This window comes from Haliotis rubra, unplaced genomic scaffold (assembly GCF_003918875.1).
Source record: "Haliotis rubra isolate DU_JTF1 unplaced genomic scaffold, ASM391887v1 Scf4, whole genome shotgun sequence".
In the NCBI taxonomy this organism is placed as follows: Eukaryota; Metazoa; Mollusca; class Gastropoda; order Lepetellida; family Haliotidae; genus Haliotis; species Haliotis rubra.
The window spans coordinates 7,166,604-7,186,044 of record NW_025767079.1 but is presented as its reverse complement, the minus strand read 5'-3'; the positions used below and the strand labels follow the sequence as shown (position 1 = coordinate 7,186,044).

General features: G+C 42.8%; 1 protein-coding gene across 3 annotated transcripts; it reads right to left on the bottom strand.

The window, feature by feature from the left end:
• Positions 1 to 7,276: 7,276 nt before the first annotated feature.
• LOC124287223 lies at positions 7,277 to 18,437 on the bottom strand. Of its 3 annotated transcripts, none has more exons than XM_046723719.1 (3): positions 18,316 to 18,437; positions 12,155 to 12,352; positions 7,277 to 8,502 (listed from the first exon to the last, which is right to left on the bottom strand). In XM_046723719.1, the coding sequence occupies exons 2-3, from the start codon at positions 12,329 to 12,331 to the stop codon at positions 8,272 to 8,274; spliced, it is 408 nt and encodes a 135-aa protein (XP_046579675.1). In that variant the 5' UTR covers positions 12,332 to 12,352; positions 18,316 to 18,437; the 3' UTR covers positions 7,277 to 8,271. The 3 variants fall into 3 exon arrangements, 2 of the variants coding, with proteins under 2 accessions (XP_046579675.1, XP_046579676.1); XM_046723720.1 differs by lacking the exon at positions 18,316 to 18,437 and adding an exon at positions 14,037 to 14,135; XR_006901225.1 differs by lacking the exon at positions 18,316 to 18,437 and adding an exon at positions 13,576 to 13,969 and having other exon boundaries at positions 8,365 to 8,502.
• Positions 18,438 to 19,441: the final 1,004 nt, after the last annotated feature.

Genomic DNA, 19,441 nt, shown 5'->3' with positions numbered 1-19,441 from the left:
TTCAACTTCGAATGTTGAAAATTATGATTACTTATAGATGTGATTTGCTTAGGATGTAGGTGTAAGTGTTTTAGTTCAAGAATTTCGTGTACAAACGCGTCTCGTTTGCGAAGCTCGCTCGGCGCGTTCACAGGTTCTCCTACCTTGGTCATTAAAGAACCCGTGAAGATCCGACTTAGAATTGGTCTTCAGCATCACATGCTTGTCGTAAGAATCAACTAACGGGATCGGGTAGTCAGGCTTGCTGACTTGGTTGACATATGCCATCGTATCCCAGTTGCGTAGACCGATGTTCATGATGTTGATCACTGGATTCTCTGGTCGACGACTCGATTATTTACAGACCGTCGCCATACAGCTATACAACACTTTTGATACAACAAAACAGTAACTCCTACCAAAAAACTCTCGCGATGAGAACGCTTGAACCTCGCAGGTGTTACGCGTGGGATGTTCCTCTAACATGACGGATTGCACGCTGGTTGACGGACGAGTGTTACAGATATAGGTACGGTATGTGTTTGGTGATGACACGACTTAACGACACGCAGTGTAGATGAGGGATACAAGACACGATTTAACGACACGTAATGTAGACGAGGGATACAAGTGAGAGACTTGGACGATGCATCGGGCGACTTATATGAAGGATCACATTGCCAGGGTATGAAACTCCCAAAACTTTCAGCCAGACCACATAACTGGTTAGATGTAAAACTTGCTAGCCCTGATCAAAACTTACCTGCCCACAAAAATAAAATACTAATAAGCATGTTTAAATTTTAACCCGACCGTCGGGCAGGTGAATTGAGATTCTGGCAGTCCGTGTTGAAAATAACCCGTCCCGGGCGGTCGGGCAGGCAGGTATTTCGAACGCTGAGTCATTGCAGTTTCAAAGCGTTAGATCTATCTTACCTCACTGGACTGCACTGTTATATGAAACGTCTCCTTTGTTTCGCTAATCGACCCGCACGTCAGGTTCACCGGGTTCTCAAGGAGCATCAGCGCGTGGCTGGTTGATCTCACATTAATGTTATTTACTATATTATCTTCGGTCGAAGTCGTTAGACATACCGCTCTGTGGTAAATCGTCGGTGTGTGTAACCGCGTCGTAAACTCAGTTGTGGAGGCAGCAGTTTCATCTCATAGAATTATTGACCGCATGGCCGTGTTTGTGCGGAATTAGTGGGTGAGTGAGAATTATTTTACGCCGCTTCTAGCAATATTCAATCAATATCACCACGGGGGACACCCGAAACTGGCTTCACACATTGTACCCATGTGAGGAATCAAACCCGGATCTTCGGCGTGACGGGCGAACGCTTTAACCACTAGGCTATCCCACCGCCCTTCTGTATTTGGATTTTGTCTAGGGTACGTTTCTGTACACCTGGGGTATTCATCTGTAGTACCCATGCCGACAACGACCACTTCAGCCTTAGTGTGGCCCTGTAGACACACAGACGTCAGACAAAACCCAAGGACATTTATTAACTCACAACCATAAAGTCCCGACATAGATCGGAGGGGGTTAGACCGAGACACCAGTAGGCTATCAATAATCAGGAAAGTAGTCCGTCATAATGTGACCTGAGGTCATCCCCATGTAGTAGTTTGGTTGGGTTTGGTGATGGGTTTTTTTAGGGGTGGGTGGGGGGTGTCACCCATTTTGTTCTGGGGAGATGGGGGTCAGCAATTTGTACACATGTACTGGGGGATGGGGGGTTTGAGCAATTTCGGACATATAGGCGGTTCCACTTTGATGAAACCTGTGAACACGGATAAGGTGCTGCCATAAAACAGAATCGTGGTGGACCGGGAAGAACCCACATTCAAAGTTGTGTCCAAGGGACGCAACTCTGCACAGCGATTGGGGCTTCTGAAGACTGAGGCACCCTGAGTGAATGAGTGAGTGAGTGAGTTTTACGCAGCTTTATGCAATATTCCAGCTGTATCACGGCGGGGGACACCAAAATGAGATACACACAATGTAACCATGTGGGGATCGAAACCGGGTCTTCGACTTGACGAGCAAACGCTTTAACCACAGGACTACCCCACCGTCCGGAGGCACCCTTGAACACTGCAAGCAGGGGAAATAATCAATTATATATCAGTCACAGTCCAATATCTAGCTGAAATGCTTTCACACAATGTATCCATATGGGAATTCGAACCCAGGTCTTCAGCGTGACGAGCGGATGCTTTAACCACTAGGCTAGCCCACCGCCCCTGTTTGGAACTAGAACTTCGGTATATAGGTACATATAGGTGCATCCGTTAATACTGATACTTCTTTTCACTTGAACAATTCTATTCAGTTTTATATCTATTTGTATTGGGGGCGTCGTGGGCGAGCTGTCTAAGGCGCCAGGCTTGTGATCCAGCGAGCTTGAGGTGCCGGGGTCGACCCCGCCTGTGACCGGGTGTAAAGACGTTGGAGTCAACTTTGCGTGCAGACTCTTTCAGTGTTGACACAACCCCCTAGTGTACAGTACTCAACCCTGTGCACTTAAAAGAACCCACGAATCCGTTGGTATATGACCAGATTGTGGCCACATGAATACGTGCAAACACCTAGTTGCGGGTACAGCGACGTGCAGCAAAACCTGGACAAAGTGCTGTGACTATGTGTCCCAGTCCACCCAGCTGTGAATGGGTACCTCGTAAGGATGGGTAAAGCCACATTAACTCGATGCGCCTAGTGGCTGCAAGAGTTGTATGATCCCCAGGGAGTTCAGATTGATAATACAATGTGCCATTTGAGATTGACATACAGTGATCGAGGGAAAAACAAAGCGCCTTTGAGCAGGTGATCTGATATTGGCGCTATACAAATATCTATAATAATAAATAAAAAAAAATAGTATCCGGTTGTCGTATTTATTAATCATGGTGATTCTCGGATCATCATATGTCCTCAATAATATATAACATAAGTGGTGGTCACAAATATTGACGTGGACAAGCAGTGTCAGCGGATCTCCACTGGAACGAGCAGTGAGTGAGTGAGTTTAGTTTTACGCCGCTTTTAGCAATATTCCAGCAATAGGAACGAGCACGGACGGACCAGTGATACCAGTGCAGATCTGGGTAGAATTATTCTACAGCGGCCCATGCTTGTCGTAAGAGGCGACTAACGGGTGGTCAGGCTAGCTGACTTGTTTGACACATGTCATCGTATCCCAGTTGTGTAGATCGATGCTCATGCTATTGATCACCTGGTTGTCTGGTCAAGACTCGGTTATTTACAGACCGCCGCCATATTGCTGGAATATTGCTGAGTGCGGCGTTAAACAACAAACCAACCAACGTAGTTCTCTGTGTAAAGTTGCGCCCCTTGGATGTATGGACGACGAAGCGTGTATTGACAATACAAGACCCAACACATGTGTTCAAACACGTCTTGTCTCTCTAATGGAAGGTAATGAATTAATTGTAGGGCATGGAGGGAGACATCCAAATCTATGAGAAGCTCGAGGGGAGCTCGAGGTTTGCATTTTCACTGCATCAAAGGAAACCCCAGATGACTATCCCGGAGTAGGCTGGGAATGACATACCGAGTGTGATAAAGAATCTCCAAGTAACAGTATCTCATAGGTTGAGTTGTTTGTGTAAGTTGTTTGTGAAAGTTAGACTGTCCCGTGACGAACAAGTCACGTGTTAAGGCACAATTATCAGTTTAGTTTTCCCATAATCCATATACACATACCTGTCGATACTTGTGTCTCCTTAACATGGAGCTTAGAGTTCATGAGCTGATAAACAAAGTGCACCCGACACACATCCCAGCGAAGCCAAAGTGTGTCTGTAATCGATGACGAAGGATTTTATGTCCGCCTCGTTATTGTCGCCGTCATATCCGTATTCCATTGTCCGACAGGAGTGTCCATGACTACATTTTGTCCAGAATAAGAGTTGTTCCCAGATACACTCTGTACCCGTAAAGATCCGGGTCAGAATTGATCTTCAGTAACCTATGCTTGTCGTAAGAGGCAACTAACGGGATCGGGTGGTCAGGTTCTCTGACTTGGTTGACACATATCATCGTATCCCAATTGCGTAGATCGATGTTCATGCTGTTGATCAGTGGACTGTTTGGTCCAGACTCGATTATTTACAAACCGCCGCCATATAGCTGGAATATTACTGAGTGCGGCGTAAAACTAAACTCACTCACTAATCTCTGCTGATCTGCACAGCTGAGACGATACACTGAGCCAAACGTGGGCCAAGAACCATAACTCTTCGTAGCCTCTGCGACGCGTGGTGTGTATTCGGCTGAACGTAAGGAATTGATTTTCGGGCAATAACCCATCACTTATTCCCTCGTGTTTGTCTTATTTATTTACAATAGAATGATGTTTTCATATTTCATAGCATACTCTATTATCCATAAAATGTCATGCTCCGTACAAGGTTGACATTGTATAAAAGTGACGGGTTAAATGTGTGGCCAGTGCGTGTTTTCAATAAAATATTAGAATAGGTGCTACTAACTTTGAGAACAATGTACTCATTCTTTTATACAGCTCTATAGTCCGATTGGCTCAAAAGCGGACCGATGAATTGCAATCTAACTCGAAAACTATAATAATAAACATATAATACTCAATGAAACGCTGATCATAGTCAAACCATCAGACCAACTCTGTGATTTGTTTGCAGAATTTATGTCCTAAAAATAAAAAAAGTTGTTTAACAAACTATCATTAAAATATTGACACAGTTCTCTATTTGTTACGAGGGAGGAGTGCAAAGAAAGGGACAGCCAGGTGTGCGAGAAAGGATGGAGACGGCACAGCACAGGTTAATGAATCAATAGCTTTGTCGGTACGTGCTTCTCTAACATCTGGCTGTCCCTTTCTCTGAGTTTCATTGAGTATGATATGTTTATTAGTTTTCGAGTTAGATTGCAATTCATCGGTCCGCTTTTGAGCCAAACGGACTGTATCATGGACCAACACTACAAGCAAGTCTGAAAGTAATTCCATGAAAATGACTTTGATACTGGTTGTTTGACTAACCGTACATGAGATCACAAGACCGACCAATCGAGTCTAGGGGTGGTGGGGTAGCCTAGTGGTTAAAGCGTTCGCTCGTCACGTCGAGGACCCGGGTTCGATTCCCCACATGGCCCAATGTGTGAAGCCCATTTCTGGTGTCGCCGGCCGTCATAAAGCGACGTAAAACTAAACTCACTTACTCTAATCCGGAAACCGGAAGCCGTGTTGTAAAGCCTTGCAAATGAGGAGCGATTGGCTACCTTGTTACTGTTAGAGCTATAAACGTACAACAATGTACCCATGTCATCATTTGAACATTGCAAACAATGTGGGTCACAGTGACCCAATAGCTGCATGCACTCTCTACAACCATATCATAATTCATATTCGTTATTGATTTATAACCTGAAGGCCATTGGTTGATCTGTGACGGCCATTTTGAAAACGTTTCAGCATTCATATGTGATGTTGATTCCACGTTGACATCTCAACTTTAACATCAATACAGCCAAAGTTGTCATTCTTTCAGGAGGTGAGGTGAGATGAAATTGGGTTTTACGTCGTGCTTGAGAATATTTCGCTCATATGACGACGTGCATGAGTGTGTATGTGTATGTGAGGCTGCTTGTACTAGCCCAGACTTAAGCTGGTTTTATAGTGCTAGCCCACTGAGATACCATGCCGCAGTGAAGCATGAATACCCCACTCAGACACATTATACTGACTCTGAGCCGACCAGTCCTTGTTGTACCCATTAATGCCGAGCGCCAGGCAGGGACCAACAAGTACCATATTTTAACGTATTTTTGGTATGACGCGGTCGGGGATCGAACCTGAGACCTTCCGCACTCCGGGCGGACGCTCTAACCACTACAGCACGGAGGTGGTCTCTTTCAGGATATTGACTTAACGCTGATTCAACATTGATTCAATATATTGAACATTGTTATAATATCATTGTGACTGCTCCTCGCATGAAGAAGTGCAGCTATTGACAATTTCAACTACAAGCATTTCATATCAGCAAGAGATGGTAGGGAATTTGAAACCACATTGACCAGTTTCACTAATTCACGTGACTATGACCCTTTTATAACTGAATCTATGTGTATCCCCACGAGACGTAAATACCCGAATGGGTTCGTTTCGAATTGATCAGCAGCAGCCCATATTTGTCATAAGAGGCGACTAAGGGCATCGGGTGGTCAGGTTCGCTGACTTGGTTGACACATATCATGTCATCGTATCCCAATATAGCTAAAATATTCCTGATTGTGGCGTTAAACAACAAGCAAACGAAACAACAAACATTAGCTCCAACAACCGGTTTCTCAAAGTTGGCCGTCGTGTTGTACTTAAACAACTCATCTTCACGACCGAGGTATACCCCGTAGACAACGGAATTAGCCGAGTACACCCGAATAATAATAGAACAGAAATTACCCATTCGTGACCCACTCGTGCTATTCCGGGTCAAGCCGAATAACTTCTTTGAGGTTACGTAAAAGGGCAAGTAGTGACGAATTCAGAAATGTTGGCACATACCACCATACCTGCTTGTGCAGTACATAAGAAACGCGGCGATTAGTGTTACTTTTGACCCATCGAGGCACGTGGAAATGCCACTGCACGAACAGCATAGCCTGATCTAGAACAAATCCACGGGCTCCCAGCGGTCGAAGAATCGGCACACGAAGAAAGCACGTGCTAACGATGACCAACACATGTAAGGGGACTCGTTCCTGGAATTCCAGACAGGTGGGCGAGACGAGTTGGCTATAAGGAATTCTTTCTGCATTAATTTTCGTCTCTCATGCTGTTTACATTAAATCAGTATAAAATTCCAATAAAACTGGGGCGGTGGGGTAGCCTAGTGGTTAAAGCGTTCGCTCGTCACGTTGAAGACCCGGGCTCGATTCCCCACATGGGTACAGTGTGTGAAGCCCCTTTCTGGTGTCTCCCGACGTGATATTGCTGGAATGTTGCTAAAAGCGGCGTAAACCTATACTCAGTGAATCCATTAAAACAAAGCACCATGTGTGCATGTGAACTTGGCATTTGGTTTCTTGAGAAATTTATCATTTCAGCCTTATCATGGCGGAAGATGCCGTTTTCCTGCTTCGCACATCATCCATCTCGGGAGTCGAACCCAGATCTGAGACGTCACGAACAAAAGCTTTACCCTGTTGGCGACCAGACTGACAAAACATTTCAGTCAAAAAATTTTTTTTTTTAATTACTCTCGACAATATGAATCACAAAAAACTATATTTGGGTTGTACATGTTTATTACACGACAAACACGGTACAATAACACAGAATAGTCATACAAATAGGATTTGATCTCGCCCTCCTAAAATGGTACGGAAATTCACATAATATTTCTATGCATCTCTCTCCAACGTACAGTCTGTGCGATATACGTCACAGACACATTCAGAGTCACGCCGGGAAGTATTCAGACGCATTTGTCATGGTCATTAAAAACATTCAATACGGTAAACCTATTCTCAGTGCAGCGCCATTATTGCTATACTTTGGGTGATGTTAATTCTTAATGTATTTGACAGTCAGTAGTAAACAATGGTAGTTAGCGATGCTTTAGTTCAAATGATGTATCCCAACACTTGAACTCCAGCCTACACAATGGAGAAAATTTGGAATTTGAATATGTACACGAGATCACATTTTTGATCAATTTCTGTGATACACGCCAGCGTGTTATATGTGGTGACTCGGGGCAAACAAGTTGGGTTGGTACGATCTGTGAGCAGTTTCTTCTCACACGCACTGAAGGTAACACTACTGGTACGTTCACTCTGTTAAAAAACTTGTTACTTCATCAGATACCACCCATCCCTTGTCAACCAACTGGAATACATAGCGTTGTGTTGAATTTTTCACTGTGTCAAACACCCACGAATGCCTGATTGGAAACGGTACCATTTTACCGATTGTGTACTTCTCGTAATACCAACAAATCCCATCTCATCTCTGGACACTCACGTTTCTGGGATTTCCATTCCAGTGTCAACATTTCTTGGTCAATCACCATGGAAACGGTGCCCTTATGTTGGTAACCTGTCGAGCACAAACAGTATCTCGATGGAGGACGGATCCACACTGACATGTATAAGGACATGGCATATTTTTCTATAAAGGAATAGACAGTCGACGTTGAAGTGCAGCTTGTTCTTCGTGGTCCCTGGATGTGATGAAGTCGTTGTGCGTTCAATTCTTTTGTTGTAGCGGATCACCACGTCGCTCACTGTATGGAGGTGGCAATTCTCAGGAGCCACGTGGAAGCAGCGGAGAGTTTGGCCTTGGATTCACACACCGCCACAATGATAATACCCTTTGTCTTGCTGGCAATCAGGTACCGTCCGCCATTGAAGGCGATAACCTGTTCCGGACATGCGCTCTTCAAGCAATAGGTACATCCGCTGGCACGCAGGGTTTCCGGCGGCTGGTCGCATTGAAAACATTGATTTATTGCCTGGAACGAGAACATGATTCTTTTAAGTGAGTTGAATTAAATTAACGTCCAATCGGCGTTATTTCATCCATTCAGCATCGATTCTCTTTAAAAACTCTGATTCTCGACCATGATGTGTGATTGTTGCTTAACGCCGCACTCAGCAATGTTCCAGCTATATGCAGGCGGCGGTCTGTAAATAATCGAGTCTGGACCAGACAATCCAGTGACTGGCATCATGAGCACTGATCAACGTAACTGAAACAAGATGACACGTGTCAACCAAGTCAGCGAGCCTGACCACCCGATCCCGTTTGTCGCCTCTTACAAGTAGGGGTTGCTGAAGACCAATTCCTACCCATATGTGCGCGGGTCAACCTGATGTGAACTGATTCACTGAACCAAAGACGTTCAAAAGACACGTTATGAATCAAAACTTCTTAACCCATGTTAAATTATCATACAAAGTACATAATGACAACACATTAAGATCATACGTGCTTTCTTTGCAAATGACATGACCCTGCTACAAGCACATATTGTAATTCAGACTAAAAATGAATTTAGGCTGTGGTGTCACAGTGGAGAGGCACAACCATTTTCCTTTGTTTGAATGTTTAATCTACATGATGATGATCTGACTTTAAGTTATCCTCTGTGTCTTGAAGAGGAGAAATGTGTTGCTTTTTTGTGTCAGGGTGTAATCGTATGGGTCGCAGTTTGGCAACATAAGTTTATCAACTTCACATTCGACCCCACCAACTGTAATGCATTCACCTTCAACAGCAAGCAAAATGTAAGCGACATCAGTAATTATCCGTACATAACCGCTGTGAAAGTGATATCGAAAAGCCAAAGTACTACATCAGCTGCACAAAAAATATATTTGCCAGTTCTCCCCAACACTACTGATGGAGAACGCATATCTTCGGTCCACATCACCAACACACACCACACACAGTTCTAAACACAGACATGCCGCCCGAATTCCATATGAAGTGGCACGCTCTAACTGCGATAGTCTGTTTGCAGTGCTATCTATACTTAGCGCAGTCATCATTCACAGCTCCACACTGTGCTTGGTGCCCTACAACCATGCATGGAGTTGACCGACTGAACGTAATGTGGATAACTCGTGATTATTGTGGTCTGGTTGTCAGTGGGAATTTCTATTAAACCTAATTTAATATGTAATTACTTCAGTGACGGGTGTTGAGTGCTGTTTCTTCTTTCAGCAATCTAGATCAAGTCCGATAAAACAAACGACGTAAATTCATCTTTGAAACAGCAGAGACCATATGTGGTCTCTGGAAATAATACCTCTTTGGTTAGGGTTTTCTCAATGGTAAGTCATTCGTCAACGTCTTCTCAATAGTAAGTCATTCGTTAACGTTTTCTCAATGGTAAGTCTTTCGTAAACAGTTCCCCAATTCCTGAACAAGAATGTCATTTCCAAAAAACATACACGAAAACTTATATTTTCACCATATTTGGGGTTAAATGGGGAAATGTTTCTTGCTCGTTGACTGTGAAGGACTTTCATGAAGTGGCTTCCGACATATCCCTTCATACCCCGACGTAAACAGTAACATATCCCTTCATAACTACATGTATGCAACACAGAAAACGAGAGCTAGTTCGCAATGCTATGCATAATATGTATAAGTTCAACGTCAGTATACCGCGTAGTTCTTGGCAAGAATCTAGGTTAGTGTGTGTCAGGTCGACTTTATCTGTGTGAGCACACGGTGCATAAAGACAACGAATGTGTTCACTGAGAAACATGAACTAATTTCGAAACAAAATCCGACCCGTATTTAACTTGAGGTTCGAATACTTTCTGTTCTCAATTCTTGAGAAATTAATATTACCCAGAAGCGTTGTCATCTAACGAAGCATTTTAGATTTTTTTGCTTCGATCTCAAATGATTGACAATGTGTATTTGGATAACGGTGAGAAAAGGAAATGTCAAGCTCTCAGAATGAAGATAAACTTTCTATGAGTGAGTGAGGGGTAAATTGCGCCTATAAACATGCTTACCATTTGGGGGAATCGAAAGAGGTTCATCATCGTGAGGAGGTGCTTGGACCATTACACTACACCAAACGCGCCGTACGATTGTTTTTTTAAGCGATACTTTCGTCACGCGTGTATCCTGTTTTGGCTATCGAGTTAGCTTCGTTTTTATACGTCACACGATAGCAGGCGTATATTTCAGACCACCGCACCTGAAGCGTATGTCCTTGAAGGTGTAATCTGTCAACGGATCTCGCTATCTGAGGTCATTTAGGTATATGCTGACTATCTGCACCCTATTTCGGAGAACTTAACCTATATTCTATAGTATAGCTCGACGTCAACACCTGGTCGTTTATTCAGTAAATAATTCCTTTAACGAACGAAAAGAAGTGAATGAACGTTATTTTATACTGCAGTCAGTAATACCGTTGCTTTTACACGGCCTACGGGGGCGGTAGGGTAGCCTAGTGGTTGAAGCGTTCGCTCGTCACCCCCAAAACCCGGGTTCGATTCCCAACATGTACAGTGTGTGAAGCCCATTTCTGGTGTCCCCCGCCGTGATATTGCTGGAATATTGCTAGAATTGACTTAACACTAAACTCACTCATTCACGGCCTACGGTATGTGGACGTCAGAACCGTATAAATCAGTGGTTGATAGCACGAACATCGCTTAACGCTGATCGGAAACCAGCGCGAACACTATGGATATAATCTGCATCGGTCTCAAATAGGTGACATATTGTGTAAGCACACTGACCAGCAATATTCCACGATGTCATCGTGAAAAGTGAGAAGGCAAAACACGTCCCTCTGTACTATTACGCTGCGATTCGACCTGGTCAAGGGCAGATGATAAAACTGACTAGTGACAACCGCCCGCCGCGCCTGTGACACGCGAAGTGCGAAGATCGCGAGAATTACGTAGCAGAAATGCAAGATCTCCACGCAATGTCCGACGTTCTTGCCAAGCACGGGGATTCACGCGTGTCGTTGACTTTGGTCTTCATCTGAATGATCGTTATCTCCACGTGCTGTCGCGACTCTGAAAGTCAGTTGTACGTTTCTGGAATGTTGAATGATACCGTGATAAGTTCTGTTTGTATGTCATGAACTAGCCCAACAGAAAGGACAGTCGCAGCTGAATGTATGAGTGAGTGAGTGGAGTTTAACGCCGCTTTCAGCAATATTCCAGCAATATCACGGCGGGGGGACACCGGAAATGGGCTTCACACATTGCACCCATGAGGGGAACCGAACCCTGGTCTTCGGCGAGACGAGCGAACGCTTTAACCACTAGGCTACCCCACCGCCCCCTTAGACGTTTACAAATTTGCTGACGAGTATGGTGCAGACAAACCTTGAAACATTCAGAGCAAAACGGGATTCGAACCTGCAGTCATAGGTTTTCAGTGTGGCGAGCGAACGCTTTAACCACTAGGCTACCTCACCACCCGTGGTCTGTCTTTTTACAATGGGGGTGCGTTAACGTTGCGTGCTCTTCTGTGTTATTCAAAGACAATATGCTGATCACGGGATTGTCTGGTCCAGACTCGATTATTTACAGACCGCCGCCATACAGCTGGAATAGGCCCCTATTGCTGAGTGTGGCGTAAAAAGTAAACTCACTCACTCACTCAAAGGCAATAATTACCATCACTTCTTCATCTGTAAGATTGAATCCTTTGCTGTGTGTGGACTTGGACCCTACGTCCGGAATGATAGCCGCTCTTTTCAGCTCCATGATTGCTCCTCCTTGTGTTATTAACTTGATCCATTTCTTCCAAGATGGCGATCGGTTAGCGGAAGGATTGACACCAAAACCGAGCATACTTCAAAACACAATTTCTGTCTGAAACGAAACGAAATATTTTCAGACAAGCGAGTGAGTGGGTGAGGTTAGTTTTACGCCGCACTCAGCAATATTCCAGCTATATGGCGGGTTGTAAATAATCGAGTCTGGACCAGACAATCCAGTGATCAACATCATCAGCATCGACGCAATTTGGGAACCGATGACATGTGTCAACCAAGTCAGCGAGCCTGATCACCCGATCCCGTTAGTCGCCTCTTACGACAACCATGAGTTACTGCTGATCAATTCTATCCAAGGATCTTCATGGGTCCTCATATTCAGAGAAGTAATTTTTATGCATTTATTATCCGACTTGCGTGTTTTGTAAGAGAGAGGGATCTGTTTTAGTCACTGATCCACAACACACCTTCTATTTCATTGAAAGGGGAACCGAACACAACTTCATTCTCTATTTTTCCAGAATAACGAACATCTCAAGCGAAGATGCCATTTCTGTTCCCAGGCGCGTAGCAAGCCAATGTTTTCGTGAAAGCCCGATAGGTTGCAAATATTTACCTTTAGATACTATTGAGGGCTTGTCCAACCTTTTTAGCAACAATCATGTGCAAGACCGGGCTTTTTTTTATAATGGTAGCTACGCCCCTGGTCCCGGAGGACGAACCCTAGTCACCGCAAATATCTAACGGGGTGAGTGAGTTTAGTTTTACGCCGCACTCAGCAATATTCCAACTATATGGTGGCGGTCTGTGAATAATCGAATCCGGACCAGACAATCCAGTGATCAACAGCATTAACATCGATCTACGCAATTGGGAACTAAGTCAGTGAGCCTGACCACCCTATATATCAAATGGTCAATATATAACAGCGATGACCTTCAACCAGCAAACCCATAACACCTCAGTGTATGTGAGAGTAAGTAATACTGCCTTGTTTGTAAATTTATAACCAAACTGTTTACGACAATGATGAGGTGTCAGATGACTACCGACGTTCATTCTAACTGTAAATTCCATCAAACGAATCATCATATATTTTGAAACCTTTTGTCGACAAGCATGTTGTGATGTATTTGAATAAGCATAGTATATTAACGTAAACATTTAATTTAGATACATACGTATGTGTAACATGATTGTAATTTAATTAATCTTCCTTAACAACCCAAGAGAAATATTTAACCATCTATTCAAAATAAGGAAGAAAAGGACATTACACAGATCCTGCGAATCGAAGTGATATTGGCTGGCAAAACCTACCTGCGTTAAATTCAACTATCCAATGACACGTCCGAGCTGTTTAACATGCAAACTCTTACTCATACATGCACATGCCCTTCGAACGGGTTCCGCCTTTTGCGAGGGAGCAGTCATTTCATTTTCATAATCGTGAGTGGTTTACTAAATTTTATTAACATATTCCATTACTGCAGGAAACAACGCTGGGCCTTTTTGCGTGCGGAGTGTACAGATCAATAAATGTCGAAAGTCTAGTTGTGAATAATTCTCAACAGAAATATCTAAATTGCAACTATACAATGAAACATGGACTTGATTTTAAGAAAGAATATAGTTCGTTACATATGATTATATTCATAAAATATAAATGACACCTATATATTTTGGAAACAGGTCTCAATAACTGAGCTCCTGAATTATGAAAATGCTAATTTCGAACCAAAATCCTGTCCCAACCACATGAAATGGTTGCCCCCTTTTACCTGCGAACGTCCGGGTACTGTGACTGTGTACGTGACATACTGAACGAACTGCCTCAGTGATAATCCGGGAGGTATATAACTCACACGACATAGGTCATCATGACCCACGCGGTATTCACAACGAGGCTAAATCAATAGATACAAACAGGCACTCTGATTGGAACACCTGAATGATAAACAATTGAACTGGTTATTTTTAGAAAGTGATAACCCGTGACCATTTGCAGTTTTCATGGATTTTACGTCCTACTATGTATCTGCATTAATCATTGCCGTTTCACTCCGGTTGGGCTGTAGAACGCCCGCTGTTCTGTTCGTGAGTATAACAGTACTGGCTATTGTTAACAACACACTCATAACATCCGTGTTTCTGGACCGAGGTAGTAATAAATCTGACCTTACGCACGTCCCCACTAAGGGTGTTAACACTATTTGGGATATTTACAAAACTTGGCTGACAGCACGTTTATAAACAGGACTGATAAAATAACACGTGTTTACTGTCATGTACTTCTTACTTAACACCGTGGACGCTATGTTTACGTTTATAGTAACATGTTGAAGTCACAATAGACATACCTTACGGAACCGTTCACAATTTATGGGTGGGGATGGGGGTGGGGGTGATGATGATTTTGAGGAGGTCAGCAATTTTGTACATAAAAATATTAAAAAATTATACTTAGAAATTTTGGGAAGGGTAGGGGGTCAGGGTAGGGGTCATTGATTTTGTACATGACATGCTGAAGTCACAATAAATATACCTTAAGGGGAACGTTCACAATTTATGGCTGGGGTGGGTGGGGTGGGTGGGGTGGGGTGTGAGGTTTACTTACTTTGTACATACATTTTAGGGGGGTCATTCACATTGTACATGCTTCTCCAAGCAAAACTAAACTCACTCACTTACTAACTCACTCACTCAGTGATACATATTTACAGGAAAGTCTAACGTATGATATAACTGGTTTTAATGAGGCTTGGTCGTAAGGCGGTAAAGTGAATCACAACTACGACTATGTAATGAATCAGTGAGTGAATCAATTACTGAATCCAATACCCTGTAGCGACGTGACACAACGACCGTAGTCGCTCCGACGGCGACCTTTGAATACCGCGTCCCTAAAGCACGAGGAAGTGTTTGCAAACATGAATCGTGTTTCTGTCATTGAAAGCACCTAATTAAACATTCTTTTCAGATGTGTTCCTTGAAGCACTCAATGAACTTTATTAATGCCACTTACAGCGTGTCAACTTGATACGGATCTTATACGTTTAGTGAGTGAGTGAGTTTAGGTTTACACCGCTTTTAGCAATATTCCAGCAATATCACGGCGGGGGACACCAGAAATGGGCTTCACACTTGGCACCCATGAGGGGAACCGAACCCTGGTCTTCGGCGAGACGAGCGGGCGCTTTAACCACTAGGCTACCCCACCGCCCCCTTAGACGTTTACAACTTTGCTGACGAGTATGGTGCAGACAAACCTTGAAGCAATCAGAGCAAAACGGGATTCGAACCTGCAGTCATAGGTTACTGGGCTTCCCAAGGAACACTACAGTGCCCTCGTCGTCAAGGTTACAGTGTTGTATAACAACACGACTTTTTGATAATGTTTAACTGTAAGTCCCTCCGAAGTAAAAGCAAAACCAATATGCTATTAATGATAAACAGTAATAAAGCTTTTGATCACCTCATAGCAACTTGAGACAAACAAATCCTGAGATGATAGAGCCATCAGTAGACAACCTCGTTGTGTAGTGTACATGTACAGTCATATACGTGCATCCAGCTACATGAAGTCGATTTGTTGTCAGTTGTGCAAAACACACGCGAAACATTCTGCCCACAAAGATAATTACTGAGTGTTTAATCTATGCAGTAACAAACAAACCCTATGATTATATCTATATGATATACCACTGCATGTTCGTGATGGATTGATTCAGAATACACATGTTGTAATTGTAAACGAAAGAACATCTATTGTACAAAGGATATACCTCACTGGGCAATCTAGTCTGTCTCGCAGAGACCGAACTACATTATTTTTCCTTCTACTCAACCCTTTCTGTAATATCAAAGCTCTAGATGAAGCAAGCCTTGCTTTCTTTGGGTTCAATGTCTCTGAGCTTCCTGCTCCCCCTTTTCAATTGAAATGGGGTTGTTTGATTGCATCAGAAATATATATAAAGATTTAAAGACTAAGTGTTAGTCTACGAGAAACCCGATGCTTGACTGACACCTCGATTCGACATTGCTTGTACGTTGTGATACCACTGATATTAAGTAATAAGCGAAAGTTCCTAATCAACATAAATTCGGCATTTTACAGTCATGCAGAGTAAGTAACTTCTACACATGAAATGAAATGAAAGCCGCACACACACATATACATAATATATAAAATTTACACAGTGTTGTACACTTGTACGTTACGCCGTAATTTTAATTAAACCATATCTGTTTCAAAGACATTAGTGCACATCGAAAAAACAACGCGATTCAGACCAAATTTCCAAAGTTCCATTAACCTCCACTGTACAGTGTTTCAGTTTCGTAAAGTGCCCGTAATGTGAGAGTGACTCCCAAAAGGATGGGGGGTCGCAAACCTTCACCACTGTGGGAAGAACAGGAGAGCTGCTTCCTCATCCAAATTCTGGATTCAAACCCACAACCTGTGGACAGCGACAACTAGCCCATCTCACTCGCATGACCGATGAGGCGATGGGTCAGTTTTTGGGTCAATGGCGCGTCACGATCAAAACACGATTTTGATTCTCCAGATACGGACACAATTGATAGCCTTTTCTGGTTCTGTCACGCCTTGACAAGTATTGAATATTTCTGACTAAAAAATTTGACCGATAACGTCTGTGCCCTACATGCAGTGGGGACATGTTGCGTAATAATAACGTGATTGACAGCTGATAACATACCTGTCATGTGCCACACAACCTTCATGAAGCTATGTCCTTCACGCAGATTTGTTGATAACGTCTGAGTCATAGTACAAGGTACAAGTAACAAACGGCTTCGTTCACAACGTCACGCCAAGCGTTGAGTGAGTTTAGTTTTACTCCGCTTTTAGCAATATTCCAGCAGTATCACGGCGGGGACACCAGAAACGGGCTTCACCCAACCGTGGGACACCTCCAGGATCAAAATAGGTTTTGGGAATCGAACTCGGCCGATAGTGCTGACAAACTTAGAACATAATCAGGCTTAACTGGGATTCAAACCTGGAAGCGAATTGCGACGCGTTAAACCTGTGAGCCACCTGTATCCACCATAAGTAATAATTCAACACCACGGCAATATCGCTTTACTGCACACAACGGAATTTAGTAACCATGACATTTAGTTGTTTTACTGCCGATGAGGAAACAGCAGTTATTAATTCAATGTTTCTCTATCGAGTCAGATCATTATTCACCACACGTAACCTACTCACGCTAGTCGGTGCGATTACTTTTCAAAGTCCCATTGTTAGCCGGCAATGTATAGCTGTAGAAAGAAACCCAGTCCTTGGAACTGAGTTGGTAAGTTGCCAAGTATTTAATGCATGGTACGAGAATATTCTGTCCTGCAGCGAACCGTTTCAAAAACTGATATCGAAACATCCATTCTATCCGTCCCTATGTGACGACTGTTTTCGAGGAGAAGGGCAGTTTGCTACACGTTCCTGGTGTCGTATTTATGAAAATAATTAAACAAACGTGCATTATATTTTGAATGAAAAAGATATTCAACAAAATTAAATATCATAGCAATATTGGTGATTGTATGTAAAGGTACCGAGGAAGAGAACTATTTTATAAACATTTTGTTTAAAAAACAAAATGTAGCAAATAGAGCAACTTCACGTTTTACATGCGTAAAGTAAAGTTCTCACTATAAAGTTGTCATGAACTGGGGAGCATGAGACTGACATATATTGATATACATTCACATACATATTATATACATACATTCTGCCAGTAACGTGAAGCAACTGTTATCCCTGTAGAACAACATGTGGCTTCACATAAACGTTAAACTGATACGAATTAGGACAAGATAATGTGCAGATTAAAATTTTAAAAGCCGTTAAGCATATGGAGGGCACATGCAACATGCATGGGAATGAGAGAAACGAGGAAATATTTTAACAAAAATTATTATTTATTTATTATTACAACAATATACGTTTATTATGTCATATGTATACGTCATACCTTTACATTCAAAATGACTTACAGTGTTCTCCAGTATGTATTATATATAAAATGTCTTTACCTGTTTATTTTCCTTGTATGTTTGCTTGCAAAGTTATATGGAGTACCCTTTCCACTGGTTGTTTCCTGATAGCGCTCAACGATAGAAGCTTTCTGACTCTCAACACTCCGTATTTATAGTGAGGAGCTGGTTCAAGTAGGTCACGGCTATTTTGGGTTGACACACAAGGCTTCTGGGTAAAAAGCTCCTCGCGTGACGTCATAACCAACCGCAAATGTTTGCAAGTTGGCTAAAACACGATTACAAGGACAATTGTTAGAGTTAATGAATACCGAAACCTTTATATGACCCTGGATTTACCTTAATGAGAACATTTAGTGGTGCCCGCGGAAGGAGACATTCAAGGTTAGTTAGGGGTGATATAAGCGTATGGTCTTTGGGCCGAGTGTTTATCATGGTTTTTTTATGACACATAAAGGTATGTGTCAGCTGTGTAACCTATTTAGATAAGCAAAGGTTGTTTTGCTATATATGATTACAATGACGAAATGTTTGTGTACAGCCAATACTGAAAAGTATTTATATGTGTGTCCTTATCTAAGGTCATACGAGAGCCTGAGAAATGTACGTGAGGTACACGCTTGCAGTCGGCTTGTATAAGCTAGGTGCATTATTTTGATGCTGCCAGGCTGCATTGGAACCAAAACCTCAACCAAGTAGCACATTTCCATCGGCATCAAAATTACTGGATACGAGTTCAGGGTTAGAACTGATCTTCAGCAACCCATGCTTGTCGTAAGAGGCGACTAACGGGATCGGGTGGTCAGGTTCGCTGACTTGGTTGACACATGTCATCAAGTCGTAATTGCGTAAAGTGAATGCTGAATGCAGCGATAAATAACAAATTCATAAAGTGACTAGTAGCTATTTTCTGTTGATGTAAATGGATAAAACTGACTAAAATGCTGTGTCCCCAACAGAAAACGACAACCACAACAGCCATCGATGCGCGCCTAGTGCCGTTGTTACGTTATAGCTATGATGGATCTGGTTTATGGAATACTACTGGTGGACAACTCTCCGAGACGGTCAATATTACGCTTGTTTTACCAAATAAGTGGAAAACGCTGTGGAAAACTCATTATTAGTGTGTTGTTGTTTCACCATGACAATGGCCACAAAGACA